We start from the raw sequence: 19,085 nt of genomic DNA, 5'->3' as shown, positions 1-19,085 counted from the left end.
TTATCTTGGCAAATATTTCCGGACAAGATTATATCAGATCTTTGTTATATTAGTCCTTGTCTTTTAACCAACTTCAAAAAAGGAGGTTTTCAATTCGACGTGTATTATTTTGTAATTGATGTCTAGATTAGGCATACAACTTTGCAAACCCATTGCCACTTGCCAGTACGATTTGTTACAATCGTTGCATATTCTATGGGTTGTATACTGCCGTTCTAAGTGCAAAAGCGGTATGTCAGGGAAACCTTATTTCTTACTTCTTCTATAATTAAGTAACCTTATTCATTTCGAGATAATCGAAGTTTTATAAATATAGTTTTGTATATAAAACTGAGATAGAGAAACTCTTTTAAGGTTTTTTAAAATAAGTTCTAAACAAGATACCGTTATTTGGGTAAGTTCATTGGATGGGTATTTCTTTAAGCTATCTGACAACACAAAAATCAAGATTTTGTTTTTTTTTTTAAATACTGCTTTTGAGCTTAGCACGGCAGTACAGACGCGTACTACTTCTATACTTCGTATATTCATATCACATTACTATCCCTGTAAAACAATTTCAATGTTCGTCACGGCCTCTTCTACAGAGTGGTTCTCCTAGTTCACAACGCACTTCGCATGATGTTTGCGTTTTGTTGAAATCGGCGAGCTATTTTTTGTTGCAACTTGCGGAGCTCAAAAATGCACTTCTAATAATCTTCTAAATTCTTAGGAAAGTATGTAAGTGTCCTAATAGTACACGTCATAGGATATTTTAAATTTACAACGACATTTTTTTTAGTCTTTTAAGTGTATTTTATATTATATTTAAGAAATGCGTTACTTAAAGTATGTTTCTATTAGTATATACTTACTGTCATTTAATCTGGGATCATAGCAGTATTTGAATAATGATACGTGTGTATTCGTTCCTTTAATAACATATAGTTATATTACTATAGAAATCAAGTTTTGTGTCTTTTTAATTCTCTATATTAATGTTGTGAAAAATATAAGAGTGATATTATTTATTAATCATTGTAATACAAGTATAAATTATTTTTTAGAAACTGAAAACTATTAAGTTCTATCCAAAGATGCAATTGATATATAGATAAATATTTCTTGTGTGCCGCGGTGGCTTAGTTGTATTGTGTGGTACGACACCGCTCTGTGTGTGTCCTGGGTTTGAATCCCAGATCGGGCAAAGTGATATTAGGTTTTTCTACTCTGTATCAGCCCGAGTCTACAATTAATGTCTGATTTGGCGATAGGCTCGGCTCCTATCACATCATAGGACGGAACACATGCTGAAGGTGCCTGCCATTGTTGCACCTCTGCGGGGATAAAGACGTGATGTATTTGTTTGTGTGTGTGTGTGAGTATTTCTTTGAATGTCCAAAGGAATTAAACAACAAATACTGTGTACTTTCTCTCAGTTTATTTCTCCTTCTCTTTTATTCTTAATTAAATATTTAAATAGATTTAATACATCACTCTTATGTTTTTATAATTATTATTTTTTTACTTTATTGTCGAATGTATCTGAATTCTTTCCTGTCTTAATTTGTCAGTATTTTTGCTATTTGAATAATAAAAGCAAAAATTAACATTGCATATCTAAAAAATACAAACAAATGAGAAGTGATGTATTAATTTTAAAATTATTTTAGTATATACATTTATATCACAATGTGTATTCAAGGCATTCTATATTTTGACCGTGTCACGTGGTCAGTTTTAAAAAAATATACACACTTTACACGTAAAATACGAAAAAGCACCAATGTCAATATATTAACTTATTTATGGCGGAAAAAAGTATATTTCGACTGTAAAATAATTCTTTAAACAGCGTTTGGATTTTTCATTGCCTCAGTTTTGACCATTTTATTTCTTCTCAAGCTGACTTAAATGCAAAAATACTTTTTTCTTTCACTTAACATTTTGTTATAAATTGACACCAAGGACAAGGTCGCTCCTTAACTAAGACGAACAAGCAGCACTTTAAAAATATTGTTGAGTGAAATTAAATAGATTACGCAAAGTATAAAATTTATTTTAATTTGTGAAAGTTAATTTATATAAATCTGAAACACTTTTCCCTTGTATCTTTTATACGGACAAGGCCAAGTGGCTGCACCTAATGGTAATTGGAGTGGAGTCCAATAGAATGTCGACTGACGAGAGATGGTTAACCTCGACAGTCGACACAATTATGCCGGCCTGTTGGAACTTCATATACTCAGGCTGATCCCGGAACGCGACACATACGTAGGCCACTATGGCGGGTTTTAACACCTTGTGTACTGTGGTCGCTATCCGAGCGGATATTTAATATATCCTACCAACAATGAGTTAATATTTTTAAAGTATTACATGTCCGTCTCACTTATAAACCTGCAAATTATATACACTTAAATTATATACACTTAAATTTACTATACAAATGCAATAACTCTTTACTAAACTACACGTCTTATAATTACTGACTCGATTTTTATTATAAATATAAAACAATGTTTAAAGCCAAAAATACATTTTTACATTATTTGTCATCATCAAATTGTTGTCACTTATAATACTGGATTGAAGGAATGGTTAACATTTTAGGGTTTTGGAACTTAAAACCATGCATTGCTAATGTCTTTTGAGACAAAGATTGTTTCAGCATTAGATGGGGTTGCATCAATAATTGATCTCTAACCACCAATGATGTGAATGTACAAACGGTTAGAAGTATATAGATATATTTATATTTAAATCAACCAGTCACTAGGAATATTAAACCTGAGATCCAAAAATAGCAGGAACATATTGCTATAGAATTAAGTTCTAACACCAAATAAATAAAATTCTATGTATTAACATGTGGATTGATGTGTTAATGTTTTTATAAAAATCATGTTTGTTTTGCGTATTCGAAATTATTTAACGCTCTGATTTTTAGTATCTAATAAACCATTAATGAAATCTTTAATTTGGCTATTAGAAGTTTACATGTGTTCATGGACTTGAATTATTTGGTGTTGGAACTTTATTTTTTTGCATGACATTCCAATCCACGCAATATGAGAGTTTTGTCACGCCTTAAGCTTATTCACAAATAGTGATAGAATCCCTTGGATTTAGAAACATTCGTCAAGATACAAGTCTTTTTGATCAAAAGCTACTCGATAAAATTAAGTACTTAGGTCTCTTTTTTATAAGTGCAAGGCATAGTGACTTCACTACACCTGATGGTAAGTGGAATGTGGCTCAATAGAATGTCGACTGACGAGAGATGATTACCCCTCGAGAGTCGACACAATTATGCCGGCCTAATGAAACCGGATATACACAATATGCTCCTGGAACGCGACACTTACCTGGGCCACTATGGACCTTGTAATAATGTATTTTAAGCTTATAATAATAGAAATGCCACATATTGAATAGATCAAAACGAATGATAATGATTCATCACTATTTGTAATTAGCAATGTATTTAAAAGTGTCCATAGTAAGTAAAAATGGACTTTATGAACAAGCCAATATTGAGATTCATTGTTACTTTCACATAATTTTTACAAACGATTATTTTTTTTTATAAGTTTTTATTATTGTCGTTTTTGTACTGACACAGAAATATTTTTAGGGCGAGCTTGATTTCATCTTTCGGTGGCATATTGTGTACAAATTTTGAAATGAAGGACGGAATTTGAGACCAAGCTCGTACAGGCAGACTGTTTAATAACAATACACTACATTTCAATTGACCTCAAATACAATATTCGTACACGAATACCGGAAAAGTAAAAGGCACGTAAATGAGCGGGCTTAGGAAACCAAACCTAGAAAGACCTTAAGCGTCCTGAACTCTTAGTACATACTAATTCGTACCACCTCTTTCTCTCACAGGACGGTAAATTCATAAGTATCGAAGTTCACTTATAAAGATCCTACAAACCCGCGTGCGGCACCAATTCAAGTCCCCAAACCTTCACAGGTAGGTCATAATGTGAAACTCATTCAGCACCTGATGCTGCTCACGGATCGTCCTTCTTTTTCCTCAACTTCCCTTCTGTGTGTATTGTGTGAGTGACGTTATCCACTGCCGTCGTTAAGTCAGCATCGGGATCGATTGCTGCCGACAGAGCGGTAATGTACGCGCAAGCTATCCGCAACACTGATAACTTGGACAGTTTTTGATTATGACTGTAGGCTGGCACTGCCCGCCTTAAAGTGTCGAAGGCGGCGCTTATGGTGTGCACCCGCGTCCGCTCCCTGGCGTTCGCTTCTATTCTTCTCTCTCTGGTCATATTCTTGTAGTTTCTCTGTTCCCTTGGCTTGGACTTCTCTGCATATTCCACTACGCCGGGATGAGACGGGACCCGTGGAGGGCCTTGAGGCTCCGGTGGTGGGGGTATCGGCGGTATCGGAGGCGGGGGAGGGTCCAGTGGCCTCCGCCTCTGCCTTAATGAGGAGATCTCTGTGCTCTTCTTTACTAATGATAGGGGTTCTCGTTGCGGTTCTTCCGTGAAAGACCAGGGCCGGAAGGGGCTAGCGGCATCGCTGTCAGGGCTAGGTAGGTCATCTGTTGAGTTCAATCGTATTCTCTTCTTGGGCGGCTGGCGTGTGGGAGAGCGGTCCCGCTTCGTCCGGGACTCTGACTCGACGAGCCGGACCCCGGAGTCGTCGGAGTGCGCGGGGCCGGAGCAGGAGTCATCGTCATCGCCGCCGGACACGAAGCCCGCGTCACGCTCCACCAACCGATCTGTAATAGAGAATAACGCTATTAGACAAGTCGAAAAACTACTTTAAAGTGATGTTGCGCATTAAAATCCCTATTATTATTGTTAACATTGGAAAAATACGGCTGTTTTAAGACATTTCTGAATCTATTTAAGATATAATGGTAAACAAAATAAAGCATGAGTGACTTTACGTTGTTACTTTAGCTTAGTTAACAGAACTAACCGCCTGCTACGACAACACCTTGTCAAGGATCAAATCAGGGCATACGGTCTTAAAAACTAATAAGTGAGAACCAAAACCAACCCCTATCAGTGAGGAATACATAACATAGTCGTTAAATCATTTCAATGATATTCCTTAAATTATTCGCTGCAAACGATCTATATTAGCTACAACATGCAACTACTCAATTCCAGTCACCTGCTTGTAATGCAAGATATATCTTATGAGATTGTGAGCGGAAGCTGCGACACAGACAGACAAACGTCGTCTCAAATGAGTAGATAATATCTTAGAGCGATATGCAGAAACATATCGGTAATTATGTGGTCTAATTAATGTATTCGTAATGTCGTTTACGGCTGATTATTCGAAACTTAAAAAGTTTTTTTTTTTAATTACGGATGTCTGAATAAAATATGTACTTAAGTCATTATAGTCAGTCAGATTATATAAATCAATGAAATCAACATTAAAATGTGGGTTAAGTGTTAATAAATTATAATTTAAGTTAAATACATATCAGGGTTTTAATATCGCTTTAAGAATGATCACTGAGAACGCAAAAGTCCTAATAGACGAGGAGAGAGTATCAATGTATGATAAATCCAGAAAGTAAATATGTTATTTCTTGTTTTAAACGTTAGGAACTGTTGAATATTAACTTCAATTCATTTCTCGTATATACGTTATAGTTAACAAAGACACCCTATAAGTACTTCCTCGTATGAATGTCAAATATTACCAACGCGGATGTGTGCTAAAAATATTTTAGTCATAGAAACAACTGTATCATCTATCTTATTTGCATGTTCGGAATTCACAAGAAAAACATCGTTTTTCAACAATGGAAATACCTAATCGGAGATTTGCACTTAATTAATATTAAAAAAGCATAAAGATAAAAACTAGTATCAATCGTGTTTTTTTTTCTAATAATATTGTAAAGGTATGATGTGGCCGCGGCGAGAGGTTGGCGCCGGCGCCCGCGCTCGTGACGTCACCAACCGCCGATACACACGAGATGCAACACTCTAAGATATACAAACTCAACGTAGTTGTTAATTCTTTCTTCGATTTATAATAATTTAAAGTTATTGAAAAAAAGTCGTTGTTACGCACTAATTTTTACACTTAGTAGTAGTTTATAAAGAAATTAATAACCTAAAATTAAATATCATTAAAATTTTAAGAAGTAGGTAGGTTAAATTATTGTTTATGTAAACTGTAACTATGTCCATTACGCATCCCAAACAGTTAGGATTATCTTTTAAAAACAAAATTAGCAGTTCCTTAAATAACAATGGATATGACTATACAAATTGCTTGCATTTCTAAAACAAGACAGGCGACAACTCAACAGCCGTTTCCAACAGATATATCTCGCGGATTCATCTCGAGATTGTGTTGTCGTGTGAATCCGCTGGCGTGCTTAGCTCGTATAAACAGACCAGAACTGGTTCCCCATATGGTCAGGCGCGGCTCTGATTGTTATTTAATCATATTATTTCACACACACACGCTCACACACACACCGCATTCCAATACTAAAATATTCATATTATCAAAAACGTTTTATTTCGGTGGCGGGTTTTCCCAAATATTTATAACCTGGGTATTGTGTTCCATTTGACTGAATAACAATAATGTGCAATAGCTAAGAATGTTAAATATCAATTTATTATAAATAACTGCTTAAATTTTAAATGTCTTTTGATATAACTATTATAAATTATATGAAAAAGCTTTTAGAAATAGGTAGTTATATTTAAAATGAGAAATATTTGTATATATTATAGATAGAAATATTTTAATTAAAAAATTATAGTTTTGTGGGTGGAAAAACATAATTCTAATCAAGTTTAATTGCTAGATAACCTCTAAGTATTTATGAACTGTCGATTTATATAAAAAAAAAGAATAAAATTTCTAAACTTAATTTCTACACACCTACATTCTTTACAGTAATGGTTTCTAAATACACTGTTAAGTACAATGTAATGTCATGTAAATAATGTCTACAGAGAAGAAGTGTCGCCTCCAACAGTTGCCAAGACTACCCTTTCTTAATCATTAAACTTCTGCTTTACCTTCTATTTTAAACCTTTAAATGTCATTAATAATTATCGCATAAATACTATTTAACTCAGAAAACACTTTTTATGTGTGAGTTCTTTATTCCATAAGAAACTGAGGTTAAGCCGCTAACGAACACGAGTAACTAATTATACAGCCTCCCGCGTGTCTCTGGTGTTAAACAATGTACACAAAAATAAATTTACTTTAAAAACCGGAAATAAACCTAGTTCAGCCTTTCCCAAACTATGGGTCTCGACCCCCTGGTAAATCACGGAGGCATATTTGATGGGCCCTGATAAATAGAATGAATGATAACTGATTAACGAGAAAAGTAACTAAAATTGATACAAGCACTCCTTGCATTGACATGTATTTTATAGACACGAACGTCCATATAAACTATTTGTTCAAAATCTGAACTAAAATGGCAACCAAGACCACTGTTATAACCTATTTATTCACTTGAACAACAAATAATTTTAGTAATTTGACTAATATTTTTTATTCTAATACAGGTTTACACTTAGACTAGAGTTTTTATGTCATGAGCGCTACTCCGTACACAACCACAAGCTGTCGATATTGACCATACTAAAAGCAGTTTGAATGGATTGCAGTTCAATTCAATTGAACACCGTGAATATTCGGGACGCCAAATCTAGTACGTAGTACATAAATATCGATGACTCCTTGTATGTAATTAAGTATTTAAAGTAACTTCGTAATACTCCTAGAAGTGAGTACAGAATTTGGAAGCTTTTTTAAAAGGATTGCGATTCAGTCAACTTTGGGAAACACTGTTCTAGATCCCAAACGATCTTCTTTATCTTCTTATATATTATTTAATTATCTTCTTGGAATTTAAATATTTATTTTGCTATTCCTGATTGAGTTAGGCTAATGTTCAAATGGTGTAATGTTAAAATGTATTGGCTTGCATATTTAAAACAGCACAACATAACAGTAGCCAGTTTAACTACTGGACATAATAAGACTGAACATCTCATGTCTCAGGATGGCGAGCGCAGTGGAATACCAAACAATACTTTGTAATTCAAGGTGTTGGATGGTGTTTCTACTGTTTATGGGCGATCATATCGCATACCATCAGGCAAAGAGCAAGCTACTCATAAAAAAACATAGACTAGATTAATACGAATTTGTCTGTGTCATTCTAGTTTTGACAAATATTGAAGATAGCTTATGTATCTTCTTAGGATCGAAGCTCAATCAAATTTCATCAAAATCGGTTTATCAGTAAGCATAACAGACAAAGAGACGGAAATTCTTTTACATTTATTATGTTAATATGTATTTTAATATGTATTTCAAAACGAACACCAAAAGTGGTCTAAGTTATGCATAAAAATAACATAAAAAACATAGCATACCGGAAATTTCCATGCGTTTTGCCGTGTTATTTTTCATTTGAAGTGTTTGCACAAACTAATAATTTTTTAAATATTGCAATATTTGTGTTTTAGTTTACTTGGACTTTGCACTTGCACAAGGTAAACAATTTACATATAGTCATTTAGTAAGCTTTATTGAATTTTAGATCGATAGCCTTCTAGCGCAGCAAACTGAACTGACGTTAATAAGGATACCAGGGGTTCGATTCCGGAAGAAAACTTTAGTTAACGTTTTAACTATAAATCTTTTATTGGTTTGATAATTATCAATCATCATATCAATATGCAATTGCATCTCTGCAACTAATATTCGTATTATTTTTTTAATACAAGCACGGCACAGTGACCTCGCTGTACCTGATGGTAAGTGGAGTGGTGTCCAATAGAATGTCGACTGATGAGAGATGATTACCCTTCGACAGTCGTCACAATTATGCCGGCCTGTTGGAACCGGAGACACAGGCTGATCCCGGAACGCGACACACTTAAGTGAGCCACTATGGGTAACACCTCGTACGGTGGTCGCTATCCGGGCGGATATTAAATACATATCATCAGCAAATTCTGTCATATCTTTAGAGGAGATACTCAAAAGATACACGGATTTCATTGTATAACGTTTTTGATCTAACAACTAGTTTCCTTATGAATTATGGAATTCAAAATAACACCTAATATAAAATTTGCCACGAAACAATCTTCGCTAACGTAATGAACATAAGAGTTGCCACTACAGAAACTTCGCAAATGGACACAAATATTGCCACAAGAGACGTCTCTAAAGTTAAGACCATAATGGTCATAACAAACGTGATTTTGACAAAACTAACAGGATCTTTGCCTGTTACTGAAAATTAAAACTTCCAAAGACCTCACATACTAATACCACATTGAAAAGCTACGAACATAGATAATCGTGGTATTAATGGGCGAGCTACCGGAATTAGTTTATGGGCCGCGGCGCCGCGAAGGCGTTTCTCGAACCTCACCATCACTTTCCAAAACACCACCGCGGAAGCTGATATTGAACTTTATGTGAACGTAATAAGGATTACGTGATAGTTTCATGTAGACTGGTGGGGGATGTTAGATTTAAGCGTGTCTACAGGTGTTTTTATACCATTCCACCGCTCCGCCTACGTGAGGCTTTGATCGCGACCAGGGTTGTCACACAAATATTTTTGACATAATATATTAAATTTGAATATGACGTAATATGTTTAAGGTAATATGTATTTATTTGGGAACTAGATTGTATTAATCGTAAACGTTAGTTTAATTTTAATACACTCTAAGTATTCTGTTCAACGTGTCTTATAAAAGGTAAAGGCGTTTTTTAAAGCCTTGACTGAGTACCTACTTGTATTGCGCTACGACTATCGCGCTGAGAGTTCGGGTCCGAATCCCGGGTAGAGCAAATAGTTATTACGTTTTTCTAACCAGTACCATCTTGTATCCTGAAGTTGTGTCCGGTAAATGACAATAGATTCTCCCCTATTACATAGGACTTAACATAGCTGGCGAAATGTGGGCGTGTTACACCTCTGCCTACTCTTGTACAGAGAAAAAAGTGTGATTTTCATATATAAAAATCAAAGCGTCAAACGGTTTTCTTATTTTTGTTCTTTGCCATCCCTGCAGATCGTTTTGTTAGTCGTGCAATGTGGATATACCGACGTATTGTTACGGGTTTTAAAATAAAAATGGCCGTTTTAATCCGATAAAATAACCTCAAAATCATAATTTAAGGTCAGAGGGCCCTATTCCGTCTACGAGGGCATATCGGTCTTTTCAATTACGGGCGTTCTAATTGAAGGACAGCTTTGATAGCCATACGGTTATCAATATAGGATGGTATAGATACATCATCAACATCTATTCACCCGCATAGGTATCACCTATACAGGTGATGTTTTTTTGACACACATACACATCACGTATTTATCCACGAAGGGGTATGAGGCGCAACCCGGGCGCCCAATTTACGCCAAGTGTGTTCCGTCCCATGACGTGATAGGGGGCGAGCCTATCGCCATATCGGCACAACTTTCAAACTTCGGGCTGATACTGAGTAAAAAATACCAAATATCACTTTGCCCGACCCGGAATTCGAACCCAGGACTTCAGTACGCTGCCGTGCCGCGCATGCAGTACAACTACGCCACCAAGGCAGTCTTGTTGTTTTGACTCTTACCTATACGAATGTCAAACCTTTGAATAGAACGTCCGTAATAAGTAGTTAACTAATTTCAGCAGTATAACTTTACTTTAATCACAAATATAATAATACCAGCCCTGTATTATATACCGTCCCACTGCTGAGCACAGGCCTCCTCTACTACTGAGAGGGTTTAGGCCTTAGTCCACCACGCTGGCCTAGTGCGGATTGGTAGACTTCACACACCTTCGAATTTTCTATAGAGAACTTCTCAGATATGCAGGTTTCCTCACGATGTATTTCCTGCACCGTTAAAGCGAACGATAAATTCACAAAGAATACACACATGTTTATTATTTTTTTTTAGAAAAGTCAGACGGTGTGTCCGTTGGGATTTGAACCTGCGGACATTCGTCTCTGCAGTCCGTTCCACACCCAACTAGGCTATCGCCGGTTAACAAATATAATATATGTGATAAACACATATGCATGTTAGAATATATCGAATTCCAATAAAATCCTCATTCAGAAACATGACCTTACGGTCACAATGCATCCTCGTGTGAAGTCTGCATACATTTAATAACTCGTATGCAATTATAAAGATTAATGAATTTGTATGACAATCATTTATCACTGGACACAAGTTGCTCGTTATTTTGGTGTTAAAACAAAGAGTTAACTCAAAGGCGCCGCCGTCAGACCTCTGGGCTGAATGGGTGATCTCAACGGGAGATAAATCAGGTCCCAGATATCGATCGGGACCCGAAACGGCCGGTCAAGTTTAAAATCGATTAACAGAATCGATTTGAAAATTGAGTGCTGTCCAATTGTATATTAAATGCAACATTTTGTAGTTTGACATGCAAGGACTAGTATGTTATAGTGAGGATTGTGGTGTTCTAAGTCCTCCTACTTAAGCCCTGCATTACTACTGTCGTTAATTACTAAGAAAAATTTATCTACTAGTAATGTAATTACGGCAAACTCAATCTTAAGATATCATGCTCGTTTTATTGTTCTATGCTGCCAAAATCAATAGCGACTCGTGTGAATTAAATTACATATAACAGCAGTCTTTTTTCATCCAATCCCACAGCTCATCGGTTTGGATGAAAATTAAGTCCCATTGTCACAAGAATTGTTATTAAATACAAAAATTACCAGCAGTTCACACTACAAAATGAGGCCTGTATCTTAGGAAATAAGAGTTAAATAATATTAAGAAACTCTAAATTAGTAAGTATATATAAAGTAAGCATTAATTACTGGATTCAAATATACTTAAATCTTTAATTACACCTTAACATCGTAGTCAATATTTTGCAACCCACTCGTGAGTACCGCAAAAAATATATCAACTAACCACTGTTCTGTCATTTATGAGTAGTAATACATTTATAGTTAAAACCAAAGAATTCTAACATTACATAGAACGGATCTTGGGAAGATTGTCATGCAAAAATTTTGCGCTAATGCGATAGTTACTCAATCAACTGTAAGATAGCAAAAGATCAATGTGAAATACATCATATTTTTCGCTCAACGCAATTTAAACGTTTCTAATGCATACACTAGCATGTTATTTTTGTATTAATAAATAAGCACGCTGTGACATCTTGTCACACATATTTCAAATAAGACGACTTATTACCAATTGGTAATACCTTTTGAAACACAATTTGGTCCTGATACCCGGTCTATACCTTACTATCCCGTTTAATAATTTTCAATATAAATTGTCTTTGTTTATATAAGCTACTTTAATTAAGTAATAATTTAATATTCTCATGCACCTTGACTTATCATAATTGCCACTATGTTCGCCTACGTGATGAATACAGCATTTTATTTTATAATTTTTGTAATATCTGGTTAAAACCTTTAAAAAAATGTAAAGATTTGACATTACGGTTTGTGCGACATAACTGTGGTCAGTTGGTGGCAAATGTCAGTTGTGCAGTCGCACGGCTAATGTATGGGAAGTCGTGACGCGGACTTTCACCCAGCAAACATTAGCCGGCGCCACGGACGGCACTATATCGCTAACCTTTGCGTTTTCTATTAAAACTTTATGGAAATGGGAAAATTAATACATTCCGAAGGTTCTGTGAACTTGGGCGCTTGGTCGTAGATTGATTTTGTTGCAGACCGGCAAATTTTATATCGATGAGGAATCTTGAAGGGAATTTTAGGTGCAAGCGTCTCGAAATCTTAGTAAGATGGACTTCATATTGGTTCTCTGCCATCAGATCGTTAGTGCTGCAAATTAAACTGCCTCGTATCTCTACTTATAAAAAAAATACAAAGCGTCGAGGATCCTATCGTTCATCGCGACCTTCAACGTTATGTTTAAGGTCAGTATGCATTTTTTTGATTTATTACTTCTGCGGTCCACCGACGATAAACCTAAATTCACGGGAAACATGTGATTGAATTGAACGATAAACACTTCCAACAACTCAGCTTTCTAGAAACACTCAGATAAGCTAGAATCCATACGGAATCGATTTACATCGATTAACTTTCTATAAAATAGACGCACTACAAAAATGCATTTAATTATACACTACAAATACTCATACTCAATCAAATGTTTTAATAAAATGTAGATTTTGAGAATGAAGGGAAATAACTGACTGACGCTAATATAAATTGTCGGATTAAAATCGATTAACATACAGCCGAATAATATCGAGACGTTGTAATCGATTTAAGAGATGTAAGCGTCGGCATTAGTCACGTCGGCACGGCGCGCGCCTGGCCGGCGACGTGTGGGCGCCTTGGCGTCGCCTATCAACCTATACTAACTGCCGCTTCTTTACGTATAAATAGGTAATTAGAATACGTTACTCCGTTGCATAACTGATGGCTGCACGTCCGCTGCCGTGGACATTTGTGTTACAGTAAAAAATCAAAGGGCAGAGGTCTTCAATCGTTTCACATGAGATATGAATTTGGACTTGGATTATTTGATTTTGTTGGTAGTATCGGCCGTACGGACGTACAAGTGCTAAATTGTTCAGTAATTCGCAAATTTCTTACCAAATCGCCGATTGTTCTTTACATTTTTTTAATTTTGGGTATCTATCTATACTATATAGATACCCAAAATTATTATACTTCTATACTATTATATAAAGCTGAAGAGTTAGTTTGTTTGTTTGTTTGAACGCGCTAATCTCAGGAACTACCGGTCCAAACTGAAAAATTCTTTTTGCGTTGGATAGCCCTTTGTTTGTGGAGTGCTATAGGCTATATATCATCACGCTATACCCAATAGGAGCGGAGCAGTAATGGGTAATCTCAGGAACTAGCGGTCCAAACTGAAAAAATATTTTTGCGCTGGATAGCCCTTTATTTGTGAAGTGCTATAGGCTATATATCATCACGCTATATTCAATAGGAGCGGAGCAGTAATGGCTAATCTCAGGAACTACCGGTATAAACTGAAAAATTCTTTTTGCGTTGGATAGCCCTTTGTTCGTGGAGTGCTATAGGCTATATATCATCACGCTATGGCCAATAGGAGCGGAGCAGTAATGGCTAATCTCAGGAACTACCGGTACAAACTGAAAAATTCTTTTTGCGTTGGATAGCCCTTTGTTTGTGGAGTGCTACAGGCTATATATCATCACGCTATACCCAATAGGAGCGGAGCAGTAATGGGTAATCTCAGGAACTAGCGGTCCAAACTGAAAAAATATTTTTGCGCTGGATAGCCCTTTATTTGTGAAGTGCTATAGGCTATATATCATCACGCTATATTCAATAGGAGCGGAGCAGTAATGGCTAATCTCAGGAACTACCGGTAGAAACTGAAAAATTATTTTTGCGTTGGATAGCCCTTTGTTCGTGGAGTGCTATAGGCTATATATCATCACGCTATGGCCAATAGGAGCGGAGCAGTAATGGCTAATCTCAGGAACTACCGGTTTGAAGTGAAAAAATTGTTTTGTGTTGGATAGCCCTTTATTTGTGGAGCGCTATAGGCTATATATCATCACGCTATGACCAATAGGAGCGTGCGCTGCGTAAACGGTTAAAGTTATGCAACAATGATGTATGACGGGATTGTTCCTCTTAAAAAGTTCTAAAAAATATATTATAAAACAAAGTCCCCCGCTGCATCTGTCTGCCTAAACGTGTTAAACTCAAAAACTACCCAACGTATTAAGATGAAATTTGGTATGGAGACAGTTTGAGACCCTGGGAAGAACATAGGCTCCCGGGAAACTACTACTTTTATAACGGGAAACTTTAGCCTGAAAAACTTTATAACGCGGGCGAAGCCGCGGGCAAAAGCTAGTAGATAATAAATATGTTCAGAAAAATATTTTTTAATAAACGATCTCAATCGCTCTTTCTATCCATCGCAAAAATTGACAAATCAGAGAAGAGATTTTTAACATACGAATAACGTATTTTGACGGGTTTGTTCTTGGTAGAAAGAAGATCAAGATTGAAAATGCCCGAAATATATTTCAAATCATAACAATAAATAGGGTTTCTGAACAAAATACAATGCTGGCTAAGTTATTATGAAAACGAAACCCCTGAAAACCCCACAGCGTAGTAATAATGTAATGAAATGAAATTATTAGTATTCAAAGGGGTTTGTTTCTTAGAACTTCCCGTACATTTATATCCGTCTTGTATACCGCATGTAGTTGTTCCACGAACAGTTTACATGAATATTATTGTTTTTAATGTGGCACTTTTGTTGTTTAAATTCACGGCTTATTACTGAAGGGTTGGGCAGAAGTAAATCTTAGGCGCCCACATTACACTGAGCCATATCCGTCCTATGATGTGGGCGAGCCTATTCCTATATCGCAGTATAAGGCATTTGTATTAGTATACTTTATTATATTAGTTTATTGTTGAATTTAATAATTTACCACCCACCAGGTTAACTGTTTTTTGTATTTAACCGCCATCTCTGGTGCAGATACAAAATTATTTATTAATTTTCTACATAGAGCGAAATTTTATTCGTTTATAAAAGTGTTAATGGTAAAATAAAACGCAATTTTAATATAAATACAATCTCTATAGAAAAACTCCTTAACACATTGTTTTTGAAAATAGAACAGACTGGCCACATTTTCTTTGTAAAAAAAAGTGGCCGGCTTGTTCCATTTTCAAATCATTTCGTTCACGGTTAATTTGTCAAACAGCAATCATGATACCCTAACGCTAGGGGCGATTGTCGCCAACTGTGCAAACACTTCCAATATGGGGGAGTCAAAATAATCCATTGTTTCGTGGTATAGACACAACATTGTCTACCACACCTGGCGACCACGTGCTTCTGCATTCGATGGTTCTTAAATATATAGAGTTAAGGTCAAAATTGCCTTTTTATGGTACTTATATCCTTTTACCTTTAAGTGTTTGTGTTATAGTTCGATTACTTGCTACAAATGCGTGATACCTACTTATGCAATATTTTTTAAATATGGATACAAAAAAAATATGTTGAACGTAATTTAATTCAATGAATGTAATGTTCAAGAACGCCTTACGATACCTTCAGAAAAATAAATTCATAATTTCATAATGACGAAAAATTCCGAAACGTCAGTCTTATACACACGGAAAACTTAATACGTTTATATAAGTAATTCAACTATTTGAATAAAAATAAAATAAAAGCTAATAAAAATATGCGTTCCAAAATTAAAATATGTTTTAACTGCCCGCATAGAAAAAATAATACCATAAATATATTTAAATTTAAAAATAAGAATTGACTTGTCTCTAGCTACATTATTTTTTGTCGCACACATATTTGATGCCATGTTTAATGGATAAAACCACCTGGTGATGTTAGAAAAATTGCATCGCCGTGACATTTTGTCAGGAGTCATTTATTTCACAACTCGGTTGGCCTGGATTTAAATAAAACCTAGACATACGCATAAGATTTTTGACTAAAATGTCAATATTATGCGTGTTGCGGAGTCAACTTAGTACAGTTGCCGTCAAAAATATACACGCGGACGATTTGTCAAATCCACAAACAAGTTTTTGTATTAGTAAATTAGAAATTAAAATAGACAATTGTGTGGCAACATATGTTGGTTTTACTGCAAATTCCGGCTTATATTTATGGACTTTACTGGAAATATGTTCCTATTTCATTTTACATATGTAAATAACCTTTAGATTTTAGTTGGAACTTTAACAAAGAGGATTTATTTTTTATTGAAAAAAGTTACCAAAAAGATAAAAAATATGATTAAAACAACTAGACCTCACTAAACTGCTAAGGACAATGAAATCTACATATATTACGGATTCAAAGTAAATTTAAAATATTTTAACTTTACTGACGAAATATTTTCTGTCTTGCTAGTAATGTTTTTGCTGACGACTGTACTCGCCTATGTAATGCAAATCTTCAGGTTAATAGTATGGTAAATACTGCTATGTAGTGATTTTCAATACAAACCATTAATCTACTACTTGTTTTGCTTTCAACCGCATCTTATTAAGTTTTTTCTGCAGTTCCCATTTGCATGTCCGCGTACAATCGGCCAAGAGTCCCGGATATAGACAATAACGGTTTTGTGTTTAAATATGCGATCCCAACAACTGTCTGATACCAAGGATATCTCAGCTTTATTATTTTGATACATAATTATTGTTTGTCAATAGGTTGTTTAAAATGCTAATGTTTATTCAAGTATGGTCAATATTATACAAATAAAAATCTTTATTCATAATAAATTCCAAATATCTGAATCACGATCAGCAGTTTTGGACAAATCTGTAATTTCGTATGTTTTTGTTAATTGGCAATAATCGTGGCTCTCATCCGCTGTGTTACGACTTACGACTACCGCACGCCGTGACCTCGCGCCGGCGCCTTCCAGTCGATAAAATAAATCACCGATAAAAAGTTGATTTTGCATGCGACCAACTTCAAATTGAATTGCCATATGGCGCACTCCATCCATCTGGTACATCGACAATTGCTTTATTCAATATTTTCAGAATACAATTTAAAGAAAACTTATTCAATAAACCTTTTTTGACGTCGAGCCCTTCGCTTCGAAATTCAAATTCGGAATCATTTAAGTAAACGTAGATTAAAAAACCGTTGCATCATCGGAGAGCAGACAGGCGCCAATCCCGGATTTGTCGCGTGGAAACGAGTTAGCTAAGCGCCATCAAATTGTGCGGCAATTTATCTTAAAAGTAATCTCGGATTCAGACGGCTGTTAACAAATTAATGCAAATGTGTTCGATGCGTGAGGAATGCGATGACGAGTGTCGCGCCGCTTGAGTAAACAACACGTATAAACAAAAACAGTGCGCGGACGCGGCGTTTTCTATTCAGCAATTGAATAATACCGGTGGAACTCTAGTACAAGCATAAGATTCGAATATCAATCACCGCACAAAAGGCATAAATTCCGCCGTAGATGCCTGTAAGTGTTTCCTTCTGGGATTAATCTGTGTATAATTAAGTCGGCTGACAAGAGATCTCTCGTTAATCGATACTTATTCTATCTAGACTCAACTCTACTTTCCATCAGGTGCTGTGGAGTAAAGTGAAGTCATAATGCCTTGTCCGTGTAAAAGAAACATTCTTTATATTTTTACTCGTATTTCAAAGTGGGATCGCAATAAAACAGTAGCTTCATTTAACTAACACGTTTTACGTTATGCTAAAATCAGTTGCATTTTTATAAAATATCAGGGAATGAATATGTTACTTAAGCGTTTGTAACTTATTTTGGCCACGAAGTTTTTATTTAGATCAATTATTATAATATAGTAAATATTGCGATACTTTAATACTTCACTGCAAACGGAGACAAAACTTAAACAAGTTTCTACAATAAGTATGTGATTAATGTATAAATTATTCGGAATAGTCGCCTTTTACGGAGTAGATCGAAATAAAGTTTATCATAAAATTAGAGTAAATAGAAACTTTCATTATACATTAACTTGTATAAAGTCAGTAAAAATATCTGAGCAAATTAAAAACTTTAACTCGGCTGTATATTTGTGTCCTCATATTTTTACTTCAGTAAAAAAAGAAGGGCTTGCTTTATTTTTTTTAATATTTTATATATTGTGCATAGATTGTAATTTAAACTTGTAAATTTTTTAGTAGTTTTTTTATAGCTGACTGGACATTCGGAATGCAGCCAATCCGAGTATTATATTTTATGTATATATTTCTTAACAGCGGCGTCCGATATGATGTATGGGTTTGTAATTCAAGCCAAAGTAATATAAAAAAATAGCTAAATGGGAGTCGAACGCGCACCAGAATAATATATTCGTTATGACATAAAGTGACTACCTCGGTGGTTTAGTTGTATATGAGCGCAGTATGCTGCGAGGTGCAGGGTTCGAATAAAGGGTCGGGCACTAGTTGGGCATTGTGCCCCTTTGGGAATAAAAGCCATGTGTGTATATAATCTGAGATAACTTGACCCCCCCCCCCCCTGCCTTCAACGGTTCGAAATATAAATACC

General features: G+C 35.4%; 1 protein-coding gene across 1 annotated transcript in view; it reads right to left on the bottom strand.

Annotated features, from left to right (window-relative positions):
* Nucleotides 1-1,398: 1,398 nt before the first annotated feature.
* Nucleotides 1,399-19,085, bottom strand: part of LOC115443861 (protein atonal homolog 8) — a 28,707-nt gene continuing 11,020 nt past the window's right edge. Inside the window, exon 2 of the mRNA XM_030169444.2 lies at nt 1,399-4,735. Within this exon, the coding sequence (XP_030025304.1) occupies nt 4,008-4,735 (728 nt within the window). The 3' untranslated portion in view covers nt 1,399-4,007. The remainder of the gene's footprint in view (nt 4,736-19,085) is intronic.

This window comes from Manduca sexta, chromosome 10 (assembly GCF_014839805.1).
Source record: "Manduca sexta isolate Smith_Timp_Sample1 chromosome 10, JHU_Msex_v1.0, whole genome shotgun sequence".
Taxonomy (NCBI): domain Eukaryota; kingdom Metazoa; phylum Arthropoda; class Insecta; order Lepidoptera; family Sphingidae; genus Manduca; species Manduca sexta.
This window is presented reverse-complemented; position numbering and strand designations above follow the sequence as displayed.